Genomic DNA, 21,538 nt, shown 5'->3' with positions numbered 1-21,538 from the left:
ATTTATTAAGAGATTCAGTTTAATTCCCCCTGCAGTGCTTTACGAACAGTGTGCAGATATTTTTTGGCAACTGTTTGAGTCCATATGTCCTGTGACATATTTCTCTTAGAAATTCATTCATGGATTTTCTTCAACATAAAGAGTTTTTCTGATCTCTATCCGTCAGAAACGAATGGATAAATGAAGGAAAAAGTGATGGAGCAGTAAGTTTCTCATGGAGAATTGTTTCTTTAAAAAAGATGAAAAATCCCATCTTTTTGGGGATGGGATTTTGCAGTATAAACAATTCATTTAAAAATATTCTTTCACCCTGTAATGAGTGTACCTTTCATTGTTTTGTCAATAATGTTTATTCACATGGCCTGTTTTAGAAGGTTTAGTTATCTTTACTGGTAATCCTGATAATTATCTTGGTAATTATGACAAATTTTCTTGCTGTTCCCACCCCCTGCCTTTTTATATTATATATTGGTTTGAAGTTTCTTTTTAGAAACATTTTGAATTGAATGAAAAAATGTCTAGGACTCGTATGGAATTTGATGCTGCTCCTGTAGATTTTTAAACATGAAAATGGAATGCTCTTACTCATTTATTATTACATTAAGAAAGTTAATATCCTAAATATTATCGCTTAGAATGTCCTTAGTTGTAATAGATTATCCCTTAATGACTGTTATTCTTTGACACTCTTAATCAAAACAGGAATTGAGTCATTTCGGCCTGGTTCCATAATTAAGAACAAAAGCTGGTATTCACGTTATTCTTTTTCTGGCCATTTTTAATGGGAAAGTCCTTAAATGGATTTGGAGACTCTGATGTCCAGAGACAGAAGCATTAGATAACTTGAGGAACTTCAACTGCTTTGTGCAATACAGTCTGTTTTGGGGATAACTTCTCTTTCACTTTTTTGTTGTTCTAAATCTAGTATCTTTCATGGATGTTGATGGTTCGCACTTCCTCATGCCATATCATAGAGTTTCTCCTTTCTGAAAGGCCCTTTGCTGCTAAGAAAATGAGTGGATAATTTTCCAGATAATTCACTGGATCATAGGAAAATTCAGATTAGAAAGGACCTGACGAGATTTTAGAGTCAAACCTTCTGCTCAAAGTAGATCTAGCTGTGAGAGTTGGGCTACATGGCATTTTATGCAGATAGCCCTGAAAACCAGGGATGCAGACCACAAAACTTATTTGGCAACCTATTCCTTCTGGAAGGCCTTTTGCCACTAAGGAAATAATAACTATGGATTCTTTTACAGTTAATTCATCTAGAGATCAAGCCAGCTATTCGAAACCAGATCATTCGTGAGCTGCAGGTTCTACATGAGTGCAACTCTCCATACATAGTTGGCTTTTATGGAGCTTTTTACAGTGATGGAGAAATCAGCATTTGCATGGAACATATGGTAAGTACATGTCTATTTGTTTTAGACTGAAATTATTAATGGACTATTAACATAAAACGCAACTGTCAACAGGACTTGAGATAAGATAGACCTTTCTGCATGAATAAAGAATCAAATATTGTGTTTTCAGATTGCTCCATAAATCTTAGGTTGGGATAGATATGATTAATTTTTTTAAGCTATTCTGCAGGGTCTCTGCCTCCATTGAAGCACTACATATGTCCCAACTTTTTTTAACTGTTTGTTTTTATTTGCTTTGTCTAAAATATTGGCGTAATTCTGCTGCTTACAGAGCTGATCTAATTTGGTGTTGATGTTGTTTTTACGCAGTATTAAAAGCATGCGATCCGTACTGACTTAACTGGTGGTACAGCTGTGTAGTCCCTGCTACCTATGATGGTCAGAATCTAGGTTATTCTGATTCAGATTGATCCACAGTTTGTCTTTTTTCTTCAAATTTTACGGAAGATATAAAGAATAGTGTGCAGGAATTGAGCAAGACCAGAAGGAGCTTATACAACTTTTTTTGTAAAGCCAAAAAACTCTTTTAACTAGAAAAGTACACATTCTTCTAGACATCTGTTTGCCTTTCATTAACCATATGGAGCCAAACATTAAAAGCAAATATTCTGGGACTGAAGGTCAGTTATTTTTTTTTTCCTCCCTTGCCAAGTAGAGGAAGTTTTTAACAATTTGAAATACAGTAACTTTTTTGACAATACCACATCTTTTAAGAGAAGCCTTATTATTATTATTTTTTCTAGAAAGTACACGTGACTGTTTTAATGCTTCTCTGGTCTTCTCTTACAGAAATTTTTAGAATTTGATGGTTGCCTAGAAACAAGTGATCATGATCCAGTTTTTAAATATGTGCTAGCAGAATAGAAAGTGTGCATACCCCTAATGTTCAGGTAACTACTGGAAATTATAAAGAAGTTAGTTTCTCAAAATCAAAATAAGCTATGAAAAATAATGAGAAAGTACACATTAAAAATGATTGGGAGTTGTTCAGGATGTTTTATATCAAGAAGATGTATTTTTGTGAGTAATTGATAAGAGGTGGATGTGGGTTCGGAGACGTAGCCATCATACATAATTAAGTGTATAAATAAAAAGGGTAAAGGAATCACATTTATTATCAAAGAAAAGCAGCAGGGCATGATGGCTAACATGTTCCTAATCAGGATGCGATATATGTGCCAGGAAACTTATCAGATGGAAAGAAGGCAGCATGAAATCAAGGGTTTTAGTGCCAAATTCAGACAATGTCAGACCAGATGCTGATCAATTGTTCTCTGGAGGAAATCTTGTAAGATGTGAAATTGAAAGAGGAGGTGAATTATTTCAACTGATATCTACAGTCTGAGGCTCCCTCCCAATTTAAAACTTTAAAATATAGGCTTAGAGTGGATCATTAGGTGAAAAGTTTTAGCCCCTTTTTAGATTGGAGATTAGGTGAGAATATATCCATTGTCATTTCTAAACAAAATAGTCTAAACAAAATGTTCTAAATAAAACAGTGTATATATGTTATTTATATCCTTTTTCTGTTAGCCTTCTTGTTTCAGTTAGTGCCAGTTGCACATTTTTAGCATTGAGTTACAAAATATAAGTTTGAGTATGAGCAAAGTGCTGGAGGTAGAAAAAGCAAAGATTCCAACACTCAAATATCCTTGACTTCCATCTACTTAAAACCTTTGAGGTCAGTGCGTATCCTCACTTAGCAAAAGGTATTTGACAGGCAGAAAGAGTGGAGTCTGTTCCAGAAAGGTCCTGGAGGTTAAAACCAGCACTTCTGGCACTGCAGTTGTTCAGCCTCATGTAAGGTCAGAGCCAGCCCTCTGGGAAGATGTTTTTTTTTGTTAGTTTGTTTTTTTTCCCAGGTTGGCATCACTGTTTGTCTACTGATGCCTCAGCAAGGACTGCTGTGCAGAAGTGCAGACTCCATGCAAAGCCAAAATACTGCATAGTAGGATCAGAGTGTATTCCTGCCTATACAAGATATTTTTAATGTGTTTTCTATGATGCTTTTTAAATCATACTTTATTTTTGTTACAAAAATATAAATGCTACTTTGAACTTTCTGCTTTCCCTCTGATAAGTTAGATATAGTTCTGGAAGAATAATAGCCTGGATTCTAGCTTTCCTCTTTACATTTTATAAATAGCAATGAAAACTTCAAAAGGGTAGGTGAAGGCAGAAGGAACTTGCTAACTGAAGTTGGACTTCTGCATCCTGGGAGATGTCAAATAGCATTTCAGATAACTGGATATTGCTTTTAATTTTAGAAATAACATTTTAATTCCTTCTTGGATTGTATGTTCTCTATCCTAGCGAATCTGCACAAGCCTATTGTTGAATCAGTTTCTAAAAATACGTAGCATTTCTAGTTTTCCTTCTCAGAAGCCCTTAGCAACTGTGAAATGTATTAGAATCTGATGGGGGTACATTTGCATGCGTTCAAATTATTTAGCCTAATGAAATTAGTAAGATCGTTGCTTGCCATGAAACTTCAGAAATGTTTTTTCCTATTTTGGCCGTGTCGAGAGCCTTGCTGAAACGTCCCTTTGCCCTCGGACGCTGACGGTCACCCTGCACCTGCAGAACTCTGCTCGGTGCCTGTTCAGAGGGATGAGGCAGGAGGGAGCTGCGTTTGGCTGTGCCCGTGGGCTGCTACTAGCACATGTATTTAAAAGCAGAACTCTGTCTTCCATTGTGATAAATTATTCTGAATTTTGTGATCAGAACTGTAAAACCTCTGTGCTGCTTCAGTCTTTCTCATTCAGTAGCAGAGGCAAGTTTCATGCGATGGGTGTGCCAATATTATATGTTGTTGTGATGCACTGAAAAGTACAGAAATCCCTTAAATTCCTAATGCCTAATGGTCAGAAACTGTTTGTGGGCTTTAACAACAGCCAAGCTGTGGCAATACTAGCACAGCAGATCATGGTATGATTGTGGATGTGGTTGCTGGCCAAGTGCTTATTTGAAATAAGCGTAAAGCTGACTAATTCTTCCTGCTGATTATTTTCAGTTATGCACCATAACAATATTAAACCAAATTTTAAAATCACCATTTTTTCAACATTTAATATATACTATACATTATAGATCTGTTTAAAATCCTTTAGATGAATTTGATGATACTTTGACTCTTTGTACGCTTAATAGGATGGTGGCTCCTTGGACCAAGTACTGAAAAAAGCTGGCAGAATTCCCGAGCAGATTTTGGGCAAAGTTAGCATTGCGGTAAGTTTGTTGCTGTCGGAGGCTGAAAGTGGGCAGTTGAGTATCTTGGCACGTGAAAATGAAGATACAGGAAACAAATAGTTGGGAACTGAAAGATGTGGGCTGAATAGATAATAGTGGATTTTTAGATGTGTGACTTTGTTTTTAAAAAGTGTCCCCGTATGTGTCATTAATTTGGTAGCTCAGGACACTGGAATGAGTAACACACATTCCAGTGTTTGCTTTGATTTCCTGCTCTTGTGTCAGCTGGTGTTTCTGGATAAGAACAGAATCCAAAAAAGGCTTATTTTTATTAAAAAAGGTGAATATTATGCTTTACATATCTATTATGTAACAAATTATGTGCACAAATGTGGAACTACTGGAGAGAGTCCAGCGCAGGGCTACGAGGATGATCAGGGGCCTGGAACATCTGCCCTATGAGGAGAGGCCGAGGGAGCTGGGCCTGTTCAGCTGGAGAAGAGAAGGCTGAGAGGGGACCTGAGCAGTGTCTATAAAACACAAACTGAAGCACCAAAAGTTCTACAGGAACGTAAGGAAAAAATTCTTGGCAGTGAGGGTGCCAGAGCACTGGAACAGGCTGCCCAGAGAGGTTGTGGAGTCTCCTTCTCTGGAGATCTTCAAACCCGCTTGGACGCAGTCCTGTGCCACGTGCTCTAGGTGACCCTGCGTGTGCAGGGGTTGGACTAGATGATCTCTAGAGGACCCTTCCAACCTTAATGAATCTATGAAAATTTCTAGTAGTTATTTGGTGATCATTTATTTCTTTTTAAATGTGAGCTGGAGGCAAATGTTTAAACAGAATATTAATCGTAGAGATTTACGGGTTTTGGGATGTTTATGTTATTCTGTGCTGCTTTCATAGCTGCGTCTTGAAATTGTTGAACAAAAGTGTTCTCTTTCACTTTTTTTATAGGTAATAAAAGGACTCACATATCTGAGAGAAAAGCACAAGATAATGCATAGAGGTGAGAAAATTTGATGTTATCTTTCACATTGCTTTTATTCAAGTTAAAATGCACTTTTTCCTGTGTGGGGGTTTTTGTGTCCTCTTGTTATGTGCACGCACAAACCTGTTGTGTGGCTGCCAGGGTGGCTTGTTGGGTTGGGAGTGTGTGTTGGAGCTGGGGCTGCAGCTCAGGAGACACTTCCAGTGAACACAGTCATACGCTGAAGGCCCGGGTGTTGCAACCTCTATTTCTCTTTCAATAACACTTAAGTTGCCTTGCAGTTTCAGAAGAAATAAATATTTTTTCAACACAAAAATGGATACCTTTCTAGGTATACCTGGATGAGTGCAGAAACAGGCTGCAGTTTTGCAGGCTCTAAGATGCTCTTGTCTGTTTCTACCTGCAGTGGCACTTGCGCCCAGTTAAACCTTTGCCTGGTAGCTGCAGCGAAGGCTTCCCCTGCATGGTTAATTTGTGAGCAGCTTCTTTGAGTATCAGCAGCTTGGCTATGGAGGGAAGCTCTTCATGTAGCTTCCATTGCCATACTCAGTTCAGAGAGAATATAAACCTGTCACAATAAAATACCTAGGATTTTTTTTTTATAATTACATAACTGATAGTTTTTTCACAAAGGAAGAGACTATATTAAAAAAGCTTTGTTGTGCAGTATCATGACTTCTTCACCGCAACTAACCCGTTCTTTAGTAGCTCTATGAAGTGTAACTAAGAAAAATTCTCAATCAAAACCTTTGATCTAAAAAAAGTTCAAAGACTCAGGATTCCTTATTGCCGTTAAGGCTCTGGTAGCTTTAAAATTAAGTTGGTACTTTTACCAGCTGTGTCAAGTTCACATGCTGCTTTTAGACATCTACCATACAGGATTGAATCTCTTTTTATAATGAAAGGTTTTTAAAAACATGGGTTTTGGTGAAGTTATGTAAAAGGAATGTGTCACTTTTGAGACATCTGCTGTAGTCTTTAGACTTTACTGTAAAATAAATGTGTGTTATTTCCAGCATCTCTTGCTGTTGCCCTCTTTTAAACCCAGCTGTTTCATTAATCTGCTGCATGTTCTGTAAAAACAAAAATGACACTTGATCTGGTAAAGTAATAAATTCAGTCATTCCTGACATCAGTGTAAACTGACTGGAGTTGGAGCATTTCATATTTTTGTTTGAATGGCACTATTTATTAAGGTGATCATGCAATATGTATAAACTATGCCAACTGTTCAGTAATTCTCCTACCATATGAGATCCATCTTCAGATCATGAAAATATGTTCATCGGAGTCACTCAATATGCATTTGAGTTTACATTTGTTATCTAGACCGTTAAAAAAAGTAATTAGCAATCCCAGTTTGTACAATTCGTTGCAGGATCAGTTAGCTCACATGTCAGACAGGGTTTCCTCTTCTGTGTTGGTTGTAAAGTCACTAGCTTGAGCGCACCTTGCAGTGTGGAATTCTATGCACAAGCTGTGCGAGTTTGAGCTCTGCTTTGGTTCTGTGTGCATTGGCGGGCGAGGAGTGCATGCTCTCATACGTGTTTTATGAGACCCAACAATGATTTTTTCTGTAAAATGCGGCTTGAACTGATGTTTTAAAAGCTAATCATAGTTAGTGCTACTAGCCTTAAGTGCAGGTAGGAGAAAAATCACCTGGAATAGTTTTCATCTCTTGACATACGGACTGAAACTTGCTGGCTCTCCTGTCTTTCCTGCTGTCCAGGTCTGCTTCCCTGGTCCCCCTTTCTGCCCTATTTGTAGAGCCCATAAATAAACTCGTGCACTAATCTGATCCGTTACAGCTCCTCGACCTAGTTGAGGGCCCTGTTTCCTGCTGAGCATGGCACGCTCCTGCAGCGAGGTTCCCTTCTGGAGTTGGTTGATGCCCAGCTGCATATTGATGCACTGTGGTGTGGTACCTACAGAATAAGCAGAGAATGGTACTGGAGAAAAAAAAAAAGACATACCAAAGCATAAAAGCATACTAAAAATACATATTTCTGACCCTTCATAGACTCAAACTGTGTCAGTAGGGTTTAGTGCTCTCAGAACATGCTTAGATAATGCGTGTCTGAATGTTAAACTTGAGTTTGAGGCTCAAGAATGTGTTGTAAATGTACTAATCTATCTGCTATCTGATGTTTTAGATGCTCAACATTTGTTGTTGTTAGAACATAGAATCATGACATAAGTACTTCTGAAAGAAGCTTTTGATAGAAAACACGAATTGCTTATCAAACAAAAATTAAATCTTTTCCTTTTTGGATTAAAGACACACTACCTAGCAAAGCCAAGCTTACTGCAGACATGGCTCTAGCTTGATTAAGGATAGCAGTATGCTCTATGGGGAAAGCCCTTCCTGAGCAGGTGAAGATTTTTCTTGCGCAGCTGTTCCTTTGACTCTGCCTCTTCCTAGAGCCCCAGCTGAAATAAATACTACTAGTAAAAGACTGTTTCTGCTGGTATAACTGGGCTTGTGCTATTCTGGAAGCACAGCTGTAATAATTAGAGATCTGTCTTAGTTTCTTTAATCCTATAGCTTGTCCTTAATGCCTGTAGTACTGTGCGGACACGGTGTTACTGACACCTGACATGTACTGTTCTCACTCGTCCTGTCCCCTGGGGAAGAATCTGTGCAAGCAGCGCGCTCGTGTAGTAGATTTTTTGTTTTCTGTTGAGGGGGAGATGGAGGAGTTAAATAGACATCTTCACATAGCAACGGAAGGCCAAAAAATGCATCTTTTTCTAGCTAAAGGTAGCAAGGTTTGTGATAACTCCTGTTTTTGGTGGTGAATTTATTCTGTCACTGTGTTTTATTTCTTGTATCTGACACTGTGATACCTGCAAAGCTTGTAGTGTTGCCCTGGCTACTGAGCTCACCATGGGAAGCAGAGGTTGGCAGTCACTGTAAACTGTGTCTTAATACTAAAATGCAACATGTGAACTTGTATCTTGGATGTGAGACCTGCTTCACAAAGAAAGAGCTGTATTGTCGATCCAGCACATAAGTGCTGAGTACTTTTTTAATGGAATAGAAGATTATAAATACAGCTTCAGAGTGGAGAAAGGGAAAAAATAAAAGCTTTTGTGTGTGAGATCCCTCCTTTGAAACCCATAGATACCCAGTTAAGGTTTGGTTTCTTGACTAGTCTTGCCTGTTAATGTATATTTTATAAGCCAAATGTTCATATCATGATTTTTACTCTGCGTATAAATCTGACTAGAAAAAAGAAATTAGTCTAATTCAGGAGGCCACAAACATCACCTAATGTATTTGTCCAGCTCTTAGTGCTCTCTAGCTCTAGAAAGTAGAATCCACCCACAATTTTATCCTTTTCACACTTTTAATCATTAGAAATATAAATATATATTTACTCTTTCAGACATAGTAATGAGCATATAAATAAAAGCTAAGGAGACAACCTGTTTTTCTTGGGCCATCAAACTACACCAACATCTTATCTATCTTATTAAATTTATCTATTTTAAAAATACTGTTTTAAAATAAGGAGATTTGGCTTTTTGTGACTTGAGTGGCAAAGGGCCACGTTTTGGTGGGTGCTGGCCCTGGAGGCTGGTTAGTGCAGCAGACACATCAGCATTATTGCTGGGTGGGAAAACACAGGAGTTAGTGTTACTCTGGGCAAAAAAATCCCAAGAGTGTCTCCTGGGTAAGGATTTTGTTAATGGCTCTTGTGTAATGCTTGGGAGAAACTAGCACGCAGCTCTTAAACTCCTTACGTGTGCAAGTGTCCTGAAGTGCCTGTGACCTCCAAGGAGAAGGGTTGGAATGCTCTTGCAGCCAGCCCACGGAAAAACTGCTGGGGTTAAGGAAGGCACGGAAACCACAGGCTTTTTATAGCGTGCTAGCTCACAGGGACAACCGTACTTTGGTTTGTTCCTCACTGAAAGATGTGATAGAAATAGCAAAACTTCTGGGCATGCTTTTGTATCGTGCCAATCCCCCTCTCGGGAAAGGAGGGGACAAGGAGGATGTCTACTATAAATGTTTTCATAATAGTTTCTTTGCTGTTAAATAGAGGTAGGTGTCACACCGGATGGTATGGAAAATAAACCAGTAGGAGAATTTACCTTTGTGATTAATACCAGAGGGCACCAAATAGCAAGGAAAAGAAATTCCTTTTAATTGCTTAAATACTCTATCCACCTTGTATTTGTGTGTGTGTGTGTGTGTGTGTGTGCTGTTTGGGTGAGTAAAGGAGAGCTTTCTGCAAGACAGATGTTCTCATATGCTTGACTTCCATGCAGTCACCTGCCTGAGGGTGTTAAGGTAATACCTAGGGGTTTGGTTATTTTGAGTATTTGGTTATTTTGAGTTTGGTAGCTGTGGCCTGAGCCCTGCTCAGGCGTGTGCCCTGCAGAGGGTGCCTGGCATCCTGCAAGGCCTGAAGGCTGCTTCATGTTAACGAGCTCCTTTCTCAGTGTCACCTCCCCATCCCTCTGCAGGACTGGCTAAGGACTCCCTCTGAGAAGTTCGTGGCTGTTTCTGCCTTGTCTGGAGTGACATATGAAATGCACTTCCATTAAGTACACTGCTTCAACAGCATGCTTATTTTTCCTTTCTAGATTTCTCCTTTTCTTGCAAGTTGGAACACACATTTTAAAGCTCGCTTTGACGTTTCATGTTCCATTTGGCAATAGAGCTCTTTGGTTTCCAGAGAAACTGCTTAAGTGCTCAGACTCTGGAGTTAAAATAGCACTGCCTGCTCCAAGCAGAGTGCTGCAGGCTCATGTGGTATAGCTGAATCTAGGGGAGGTGGCGTCCACAGAGCACCCTGAAACGCCGTTTTCAGTGTGCCTGGGCAAATCCAGCCTCTTGTTTTGGTAAGGTGATGTCAGGAATCAAGAAGTGTAGACTGAATTTCTGAACGCAAATACTTTTATCTTTTTGATAAAGGTTTTTGTTTTATGCTAGCGGGAGGAGAGGGCAGGACAGGACATAACCAACTTCCTGATTTCCGGGCTCCACAGGTCCCCTTTCAGTGGGGCAAAAGCTTCTGCATGGAGCGCTTATCTGGTGATGAGGTGACATTAATATCACATTAATATCAGTTACATTCTGTTGAAGTCATGAAGTCAGTTCTTCAGTCTCTGAAATGAAAGATATCTGGAATGTATCTGATGTATTTTCAAGTCAAAAATGATGAAAAATGCTCCAAATTGCAGTTTTCTGGGTCTGCTCGTAAATAGCAGCCGTCTAAAGTGAAATTGTGTTTTCAAGTCTGTTTATTTGTCTATCCTGTGTTAAAGTATCCAGTTTCCTGAAAACTACTTCTGGTTTTGCCTTGTTTGTCCATTTTTAGCCTTTTTTAATCTCAGTCTATTCTAACTGCTTGCATAATGCATGGCATGTCTTGTGTTTTAACTGATTAATACTAAATGTTCTAGTGCGGGTATCGTTTCTCCTTCCCTCTGATTAGATTGCACTAATTTGAGTAAGGTTAATCAAACTAACACATTACATCAGTGTGGACTGCAGTGGTCAGACATCCCCTGTCGGGTGGGAATTCTGATTAAACTGCACTGGGTGCTATAAGTGGGCTTTGAAGAAAGTGATTGTTCTATTAATCTATGGCGTTACTTTGCACATGTCAGCTGTTGTTTAGTTAGCTTGGTAATGCACTGGTAGCAAGGAGATAAGCAGTAAGTTGTATTAAAAAAAAAAAAAGGGAAAAACAAACAGAAAAACACACTTATCTTAAAAATACTGAAGAACTGTTCTCATTATCTCTGCATTCATAAATAGCTGTTATTAGTTGCCTAGCTACCAGTGACCCTCATTAAGTTTCCATTTAGATTAAGTGCTGAATTTAAAATCACAGGTTGACTCTATCACAGGTATACAGTCTCCAAGTATTTTAAATGCTGTGTTTCAATAGTAGGATTTTTCTTTTTTAATAACAAAATGTGTTCTCTAAGAATTGTGCTGCTACAAGATGATTTATGTGTATGTGCACACAGATTTTCGGGTAGGGATGATGATGGTTTGGTTTTCTTAGTTTGTTGACCTTTTGGAATTAGATATTAAAGGAGACCTATATATTTATTTTAGACAAAAGAACATTATTAAATAGGAGTTAAACTATGACTGTGCACGTCAGCATATTTTGAGTGTTAGTTATTACAAGGAGCCTGTAGATGCCCAAACCAAATACTTGAAAGCTAAGAAAATAAGTGAAGTTCAGTCTTTAACAGTCTCTTTGCATCTATATTTCAAAAGTTTCTCTTCCTTTGGTGATATAAAGAGAGCCTGTGAAATGGAGCTGGGTAGGGAACCAGATCTCGGGACTGTTCGCAGAGCAGGGCTGAGAATTGTGTTTTAGCTGAAAGGAGAACAAAGGGAGACACGTGGTAATTTTCACCTTCCATGTTACTTTCATTGTCAAATATTCCATTTTATAGATTCTAAAAATAAATCATCCATTCATTTTTTTCCAGATGTTAAACCATCTAACATTTTGGTAAACTCTAGAGGTGAAATCAAGCTTTGTGATTTTGGTGTCAGTGGACAACTGATAGATTCTATGGCAAACTCGTTTGTTGGCACACGCTCCTACATGTCTGTAAGTATAGATTTTATAGCTTTTGAGTTTACTATACATTATGGTATAGTTATTAAGATTTCAGTGATTAAACAAGAAACAAACTTGCCACTGCTGCTGTTCATATTTTCTGCTTCAGCACCTTTATTCCAGTATCATATCAAATTGGTGTGGTGGTGGTGGGAACTGTTGCAAGAAAAGCAGCTTGGAATATTTTATAATGTTACAAAAGAGATGCATTTGCGTCTACATTGCAAAATCCTGTTGGTTAATGTGCTTGGGTTTTGTATACATGCGTCTCCAAAAATCCCAGTGTTTCTAGCTTGTTTTCCTTAAGTCTTTTCTTCAATTTTGAGTTCAGCACTGCTACAGTGGGCAAACTGTTGCCTTGTCAGTGGTTCTGCTGGGGCTGCTCTTGGGGCCAACCAGCCAGGACACCAGGAGAAATCCTGGGGGTGGCTGGTGTCAACACGGCCACGGCAGCTCATCTGAGCGTTACCGAGCGCTCCGTGTTCCTGTACATGAGGAATACTTTGAAACTTCCCCTTCAGAGGAACTCTCTGCATTACACAAAAGTCAGGGTTACTAGAAATGCAAATCTCTTTCCTAATGTTCTTATCAGTTCAGCAATACAATGTATTAACTGTCAGGGTATTCGGAGATTTGTCTGTAGGACTGAAACTGTGTGGGCTTAAACTTCAAGTAAAAAGCCTAATGCTGCTTCTGCTCAGCATGGGACCTGCTGTTAACATCAAAGATGAAGTCTTCTCCTTTTGCTTTATAATATTGGTAACATACTGGAACTGAAACAGTGATTTATGTTCCCACGTACATTTAGGGGCTTTTACTAATTAGCAGCAGGGAAAAAATCATGCTTTGTCCTCTAGGCCTTGGCATGCAACTGTCCTTGTCTTTCTCTTTTCCACAGAAGTAGAGCAAAGTGCTTGCTACCTTCCATTGCCATTAGTTTATTATTTCCACCAGTGGAGACTTAGCTTTGCTTGCTGTGGCTGCCTATTACAGACCAAGCCATGATGGTGATCCTATTTATTCTTTTGATAGTGGCTGAAAACCATTTCATTTAGTTTCTCCCCTAGTAAACTTTTTGAAATCACAACTAGAGAATTGTTATGGGCCAAACATCATCTTATTCTGCCATATGAAAGCCTGTACAATCAGTGGCACTTAGCATTTAGCTGCTACTTTTGTACTAGTACTATGTGTGTGTTCTGCTATTTCTCATTCGTTCATTTCTAATATTCATATTTCATGAAAATTTACTGTGTTTCTTCCTTTTTGCCAAGCAGTCCAGTTCAGCAATCAAGTAGTTTATCCAGTTTTGGAATTAGCTCACATGGGACACTGGAGGAGGATTAACTGTGACCTCAGTAAATGTTACAAAATTAATTTAACAAAATAATTACCTTTTAGAGCAATTAAGAGATTGCTTCATCCTGTAGAGGATGAAGAGATTTCGCAGTAGTGCCTCATACTTATACTCTTGTAAAATGTGGGGGGAACAGGGCGAGTGGCAGAAGAGCACAATGAACGCTGTCCTTTCTTGTTTGCACCAAGGCTTCTCAAAGTGTGGATTAATATACTGAAAACTGCAGAAAGCATCTTCAGGATTTAACATAGAACCGATAAAGCAACTGTAAAAGCTAAGCAAAGGGAGTTCAGGACTAATCTTCTGTTTCAGTTTATTAGGCAGTAATAGAAGATGGTGGTTGGGGTATCCCAGTATGGCTCTAATGATGGCTTAACTGACACACCCTCAAAAAATTCTATCAATATTTCTCCAGTGTCCGAGTCTCTTAAAAGCTAAAAGAATGTGTTAGCTGAGCCTGTTGTTTTGCACACTCTTTCATAATGCTTAGATTGGCATGTGTATACAATCTATCCTGAATTTAACTTATTTTCTTTTGTCCCTTTCTTTTTTCTTTCCCAAGGGAAGTCTAATACCTCTTCATTTGTCAGCCTGCCGTGTGCTGTTAAGCTGTGCAAAGCATCTGTCTGTCTTGCCTTATTGCTTAAATACCTCCAGGAAAACTCTGTGCACTTCATAAGATATTTTTATTCAATTTGTAGTCACCTTTTATTATCCCTTCAGTGGACTGGAGAGCTTAACAATTTCCTTAAATTATTTGAACGTGAATATAAAACCGAAGCCGTGCACATGTATAATAGTCCCTGCATAAATGCATTCCTGCTCTAGGGAAGTATCTGAATGATACTGGCCTAGAAGTGTCACAAACAACAAGATTATTGCTAAAGCCACCATTGTTTTTAGATTCATCAAGGATCAGAGCCATAAAAACAACCCAAGAGCAGCTGCTCAGAGGTGAATCTCCAGCTGCCCATACTAGTTCTGCTTTCTTGTTCTTTTTTTTTTACCATGTCACCATTACCTTTTGCAACACTTGGATGCTAGATTTAAAAAAAAAAAAAAGACGAAATAGCCTCAACCTAAGTTTTGAGGCCTTTTTTTTTTTTCAGTGATTATTTGAAGTGTCTGTGGAAAATCTGAAAGGAAAGATAACCCTCACTTGTTGAAATATGTCATACTAACAAGTTTGGCTTTTATCATTTTATCATTCACTCTCTGCAGGCTCTTGCTGAATGTGGTTTTTATTTGACTTTCTTGTTACAGTGTTCTGCTTCCTCATCTCTCTCCTCACCTTTGTGTTTTTTTTTTTTTTTTTTTTTTTCTTTTGTAGCCGGAAAGACTACAGGGGACTCATTATTCAGTGCAGTCGGATATCTGGAGCATGGGATTGTCGCTGGTAGAAATGGCTATTGGCAGATACCCAATTCCTCCTCCAGACTCCAAGGAGCTTGAGTTAATGTTTGGCTGTCCAGTCGAGGGAGATTCTCCAGTCACGGAGACCTCACCCAGGCAAAGAACACCCGGCCGACCAGTGAGCTGTAAGTTGCAACATGGGAGCAGAGTCAAACTAGCAGAGTGAGTGATGGGAGCCTTATTGAGCCTCTATCTGTACCACTAAAACACCTCTGCAGTGTCTAAAAATACCCGAAATTAAGCAGAGGTTTCCAGAGGTAAGATATAAAATCTATTAGATTCTCTTCTAATTTGCCTATCTGTCTGCATGGAGTCATTTCTTGCTTGGTGTTGATCTGCAAAATCTGACTTCAAACTCAGAGGGAAAAAAAAAACAGGATTTTTTCAGGCTAAGTCTCACTATGAGGGAGTATATTGGAGCTGAAAACCAGAGACCAGACATTCTTTTATAAATCTCTCCATGAACACCGTTGTGATATATTAATGCAGTTCCTCCTCTTAACATGCAGTGTTTCTAAGAATATAGTGGGAAGATTTCCAGTGAAGCTAATGGTTTGCATCAGACTTGGGAAAAAATAGTTTCTCCCTGCATATATGCATATATAAATCTCCTGCTTGTTCAGCAAATCCATGTGTAAGAAGCAAGTATATGACTGTTAGGTTCCTAGGACACCTGTAGCACAGGAGGAGAACAACACTCTTTCTATGTAACTTCTTTTCAGCCTATGGACCAGACAGCAGACCCCCAATGGCAATCTTTGAACTTCTTGATTACATCGTCAATGAGGTAACCAGCTATTTGCACTTGCACAAATTCACTTCATAAGTGGCCTAGAAAGCATTTACATCTAAGATAAGGCATCCTAGGTACTGTATGGGCAAGTGAGTAAAAGGAACTGGTAGCTTCGGTCAGGATGGTAAATGATGGCCACAGCTTACCACCACTTCCTAATGGTCAGGAGTTCTCATAATGATTATGACCAAAGCATTTTAATGAGCGATCTGAAGAATGATGATAGAGACAGCCTCATCTGGGAAACCACCCTGCCAGACTACAGCTTCCCTCGAAGCGGAAGCAGAGGGAAGCTCACTTGTCTGAGCAGTAGTAAACCCTGTTTCTGTTTTTAATTACGGGTTAGACGAGCATCTGTTGTGGTTGCATTACATAGTACCTGGAATTCCAGCAAACTGCCTAAGCCCCAGTGGGCTTTTCTTGTCTGTGAGCTCGCAGTTATGGACAGGAGTTTGTCCTGTGCACAGGCACATCTGGGCATGTGCTGTGGACAAAAGTGACACATCTCTGGTGTGTAGCAAGAATGGGGAGACCCTGCACGGCAATGGTCTCTGTGCCAGTTGCTGCTGATGCACATAGAAATCCAGCAGCTCTGAAAATCATAACCAAAATTCTCCATTAGGAGAACTCAACACTTTGACTCTTTTAAATCACAGGACAGTGCATCCTTTTTTTCCTTGTCATGAATGCTGAAGTCTGCCCTGGCATTTTGGAGAGTTCAGCTTTGAAAGATGATGTGGACAATGTTAGAGTTGCATTATTCAGCATTATAGCTTTACCCAGAGATGAGACATAATTGGTAGGTCCCCAGGCAGGTTGTGTAGCATCATTCTGCTTTGGAAGACTGATGTTTGTCCTTGTTCTGTTTGTTTTCAGCCACCTCCAAAACTGCCCAATGGTGTCTTTGGTTCTGAATTTCAAGATTTTGTTAACAAATGGTGAGTACTTTCTCTGTTACTGAATTCTGAAGGGACACGTTTGGGGTCAGCTTGTTGTGTCAGTAACTTGAAAAGCAGTGACTTGCACTGTGTTGTACCCCGTGGCAAATGTGAAGTAGTTCTAGCTAGCTCAGTTCTCCAACTGTTAACATTATTTACAGCTCATGTTGCAGGCATCAGCTGGACAGCACATCCAGACACGTTCACCTCTTAAAATACGATCTCTGCTTCTGGATGTAGCTATGGGCAGATACATCTTGGATTAATACGTTCTCAATAGCCAAGGCCACGGTACTTACATGGCCTCTGGTCATGCACAGCAGGGATGGAACTTGCTGTCGGGGGGGTCCTTTAAAGCCCTGCTCTGCAGGAGACTTTCCCAACACTGCAGAAGTCCTGCAGGATCCAGATGCATTTTTTTCTCCTGCTAGTATTTCACTGAACTAACATCTCTATGGTGTTCTTCCATCTGCATGTACTTGCTTTACATTCTTCCAGTTGCATTTCAGTGATACAGAACATTAACTCTTCTGCTGCCCCTGAATGGCATTAAACCTGAACTGCAATGATTTTGTATGTTCAGTGCTACAGGAGGTGGTTCATTACATGTAAAAAAAAATACTTCACTTACTACACAGTAGATACGTATTTACTGTTTCCAAAAGAAAAGGAACAGTAATGTAACAGACCTGGCTGTTAACTAAGCTTGAAAGGGTTTGGGTAAAGAAACTTGAGGGGTGAAATGATTCAGGTGTTAAGTTTTGGGTTAAGTGGGAATTTGATCTCTCCAACTTTGTTCTGGACATTCATTCTTGCCCCTGTTGAACAAGATCAGACAGGTCAGGATTTCATACCTAAAACTGCATGTGTGAATACCACAGAAGGGAACTGCTCATGAGCCTAGATCTGTGTTTCATAGGCACTGTGTTATTAAATACTGTCATCTGGAGTGCAGTTTTCTCATGAACCCAATAATATACACAGGTTTTAAAAGATACTAAGATATAACTTGTTTAACTCTTTCTGTTTTTTTAGTTTAATTAAAAATCCTGCTGAGAGAGCAGATTTGAAGCAGCTGATGGTAAGTGAAAGTTACTGTCCTTGTCTGAGTTAAGTACTTACATACAGGTTGGGTTTCTCAGCTGACCTGAGCAAGGAAATTAAAACAGCAACGATTCAGATCAGAGTGTGTGGCCATGGTGTAGTCCATGGCCCCAGTATGAACAATTCAAACAGCTTGAAGGGGGCTGCTTCTGTCAGGCTGGAGCTCGGAAGAGGAGGGAGACAGAGGAAGGACAATGTCTAGTTTCGCATGCATGCAGGATCCCCAGGGGCTCTGAAAGCAGTTGTTTTGCAGCAAGGCATATGCAGTGACAGGACTAGGTGCATAGTGACCAAAACTGGTGTTTTTGGAGTCTGCTGCTTGATAACAGCAATGAGTATATGACCCAACACATTGACTACTAAAATGAGAATCTCACGTGCTTCAGTTTAATAGTTGATAAAAACAACTATTTTTAGTTGTTATTTAGATTTGGATTATTTTTAGTATTTAGAAGTATTTAGATTATTTTTAGGGGAAGAGAACAGAAATCCATGCTGCACAGATCAGTTAAGTCAATCTTTTTTTATCAACTCTTTTTCTGAGAAATGCAAAACTTTTCCTTCCTTCCCTCTTCCATCAATCTCATCTTACAAAATCTGTTGAGCAAGTAGGCAGCACAAACAAATCCTATGCAATTGGTTTCTGTGAACCTTTTCATGGCCTTAAGGTGGCTGTGAGGACTTGAACTGCAAAAAAGTAAGCTTTTCTCTGCCTGGATTATTACTTTACAGCGGGGTTCAAAATGCAATAGTATTATTTCTATCTCCAAAAAAACACCCTACTGTGTATGAAAGCACAGTCATACATTTCATGAAGTGCTATCTTAAGTATTTGAGTCACCTCCCCATTGCACATTGCTTTAGTGCTCTGTAACAGGCAGTATCTAGGAGGAGTTCCTCTGGAATATTACTTTGCACCGTGTATGTTTCAGCTGGCTACTGAAATCGTGCAGAAAAAAATCTACTGGTCAGTTCAAGATAAGTATATTATTTTGCAAGGCACATGTTTACTTAAACTAGATTATTAATAATTAACAGGAATCACAATTTACTAATTTTATAGTCCTGGATGTTTGATTTCAATACATTTCTTTTCCTCTGCCTAGATTCATGCTTTTATTAAGAGATCTGAAGCGGAGGAGGTGGATTTTGCAGGATGGCTGTGTTCAACCATAGGCCTTAACCAACCAAGTACCCCCACGCATGCTGCCGGAGTCTGAGTCTGGAAGAGCAAACCTGTACTGTACACCTGTTCAGAACAATGCTGTTTTGGTCCTATTTCCTGAGCTTGTACCTGTTCAAACGTGTATTTCACCTCTTAAGGAAGAATGTCTTTAGCATGTGCCAAACTGTTTGAAAATTTGTCATAAACTAATTGGTATTGTATTGGGTTACATTCATTTGTTTACTGACCAAAATGTGGAATGTTTCAGTTACAGTGCTTGCTGATTAAGTGATTATGGATATTCTTTCTTAATGAAAACATTGCTGGAGGTCCTTACCCCCAGTCTGTTTGAACTTTATCAAGATTCTTTGTAAAATGTGGGTACTTCAATCATGCTTACGTAATCTCCCAGGCAAAAAGGGGGAGACACCCTCAGAGACTGTCTGTCGAGCATGCTTTTGCTGCTGCCAAACTGTATCTGAAAGTTAGGCCTAATGGTTCCAATTTTGCTGTTGTTTAGCAATCTTTTCCACATAAAGAAGGCAAGAGCCCTGTATTTCTCAGAATATACAGGGCACTATTCTAATTGTAGACTTGTTCATATTTCTATATTTATTTTTAAAAATATCATCATACTTGGGATTGTTTAGTGATGTATGTCTTTCTAATTGATTTTTAAAAGTTAGTTCTTTGAAGTGTCCTACAGAATCAAGACACAGATTCAGTCAATTTATTTCCTTTTAACCTAAAGATTCATGAAAACTGTCTAGTGTCTGAAGTGGATTAAGTTCTTCTATTGTTTTATTCTCTCAGATGTTTAGCAATGGATTCTCTTAATAAATATATTATCAAGTACTTTTGTGAAGTAATTTTGAACTCCATCAAATTAGATCAACTCACCCAAAGGTTTTGATCCTATGTCATTATGCCCTAGTACTAACATCTGTTCCCTGGGTATCTACTTCCCACCCAGCCTGCCCGAAGCCAAAAGCTACTGCTGCAAAACTGAACAGGGAGCAAGAACTTTGGTACCTCTGAAGCCCTTAGCAGCAAAACAAGTCTTGTTCTCTTAACAGGTCCTGGGCAGCTATAAAAAACTTAGCTCCTTGAAAGGCTAGTTCAGAGAGGGGTTAGGTCATTCTTTCCAAATGGCATCCGAATCACTCGAGCTATGAACCTCTCTTCCTCTTAGCCAGCAGCAGCAAGGCAGAAGGTGGCTGGGGCAGCCCTTCACCCAGCAGCCTTAGGCTAGTTATTAACATTAAGGCTGTCTTCATGTTGTCCTGACTTGAATCTGCCCATTAAAACCAGGCTACACTGAGTCTAATTTAAAATCTGTCTTGAGCTTTAGATGCAAGTTACACTAGTATGCTAGAACATTATACACTACTTTTTTATTGTTTGGTAGAAGAAAGCTATACAGTCTGTGAAGAGCAAGTTTTGATGTAAAATCCAATTTTACTTATGTTTGTTCCACATACAGCAATAATTTGAACACTGCAAGTAGAAGAGAGAATCTGCAGTAGAATAACAGGAAAAGTACTTTATTGGGACATGCAAGCTGGTTTGCCAGAACTTGGTTAATTGAATCCAAAAGTAAGCAAAGGACTTCTGCAGGGAAGGTAAGAGGAAGAAAGGTTATAGAGGGGATCTGTAGAAAAGCTACCTCTAGCATGCAGGACAAAACACATTTCTCAGGGGTCAGAATACACCTTTGTAGATGAAATCCCAGCTCCCATACTCGGGGATGCTAGAGGAAAAACAGTCAGGCCCTCCTGGAGCAGAGTGTAATGCCACAACCAGGCAAGCAGACAAGGGGGAGATTCTCTCCCATGACCCTTACAGACCCAAGCGTTCATATACGTACTTGGCAATCCAATCAGTAATATTTTCTGCTCAGATTGTTGTTGCTCCCCTACAGATCTTGGTAAGTGCTCTGTGCTCAAGTTCTCAGCTTCTTCATAAAGACATCCAGCCTCCTCACAAGGTAGTTAGTCCTTAGTAGAGGATGAAACCATATTTACATTCTAACATTTAGTTTTCTATAGCTACAATCCAACTAAGCCAAATAATAAACAGGCTCTCCTCCAATGGGTAGCAGGAATTTACTGGAAGTTAAATGATGTATTTGCAGCACACACAGGACACCAGGTATTTTTCCAAGCTCTTTTCCTGCTCTTAAAGGCAAACTTCACAAGCACACATGGTTCCTGTAAGCTACCCCTGCCCAACTGACATAGCAACAGCACCTTTAAACCTACCTGTATAATGACCCTGGATATATTTCTGAACGTTTTCTAAGTAAAACAGCTTGACAAAAAGCGCTAAGTTAGCACATTGGTTTTATTGGTTGTTTTTAATCAGATTAAGACAGTTTGTTTTTACCGTGCTTCCAAACAACTCTTTTAAAACTCGATAAAATACCCAGCTGTACCACATGGTATCTGTATCCCATTAAGAACATACTGTCTATCAGTAAGAGCAGCATTGGCTTGCTACTGTACCCTTAGAGAAACTGGTGAAGAAACTTCACATCATTTTTCCATTTTATAAGCTATTAAATG

The 21,538-nt window shown here is 39.3% G+C and overlaps 1 protein-coding gene across 1 annotated transcript in view; it reads left to right on the top strand.

Annotated features, from left to right (window-relative positions):
* MAP2K1 (mitogen-activated protein kinase kinase 1) overlaps positions 1-19,829 on the top strand; it is a 35,359-nt gene extending 15,530 nt beyond the window's left edge. The window contains exons 3-11 of the mRNA XM_088534488.1: positions 1,260-1,406; positions 4,578-4,655; positions 5,572-5,623; positions 12,071-12,195; positions 14,892-15,099; positions 15,697-15,761; positions 16,644-16,705; positions 17,741-17,786; positions 18,916-19,829. Of these exons, the coding sequence (XP_088390614.1) occupies positions 1,260-1,406; positions 4,578-4,655; positions 5,572-5,623; positions 12,071-12,195; positions 14,892-15,099; positions 15,697-15,761; positions 16,644-16,705; positions 17,741-17,786; positions 18,916-19,029 (897 nt within the window). The 3' untranslated portion in view covers positions 19,030-19,829. The remainder of the gene's footprint in view (positions 1-1,259; positions 1,407-4,577; positions 4,656-5,571; positions 5,624-12,070; positions 12,196-14,891; positions 15,100-15,696; positions 15,762-16,643; positions 16,706-17,740; positions 17,787-18,915) is intronic.
* The last annotated feature ends 1,709 nt before the right edge of the window (positions 19,830-21,538 follow it).

Source organism: Tinamus guttatus, unplaced genomic scaffold (genome assembly GCF_059628265.1).
Source record: "Tinamus guttatus ecotype Peru unplaced genomic scaffold, ASM5962826v1 Tinamus_guttatus_pri_ptg000004l, whole genome shotgun sequence".
NCBI lineage: Eukaryota > Metazoa > Chordata > Aves > Tinamiformes > Tinamidae > Tinamus > Tinamus guttatus.
Note: the sequence above shows the minus strand (reverse complement) of the source record. Positions and strands in the feature narration are given on the sequence as shown.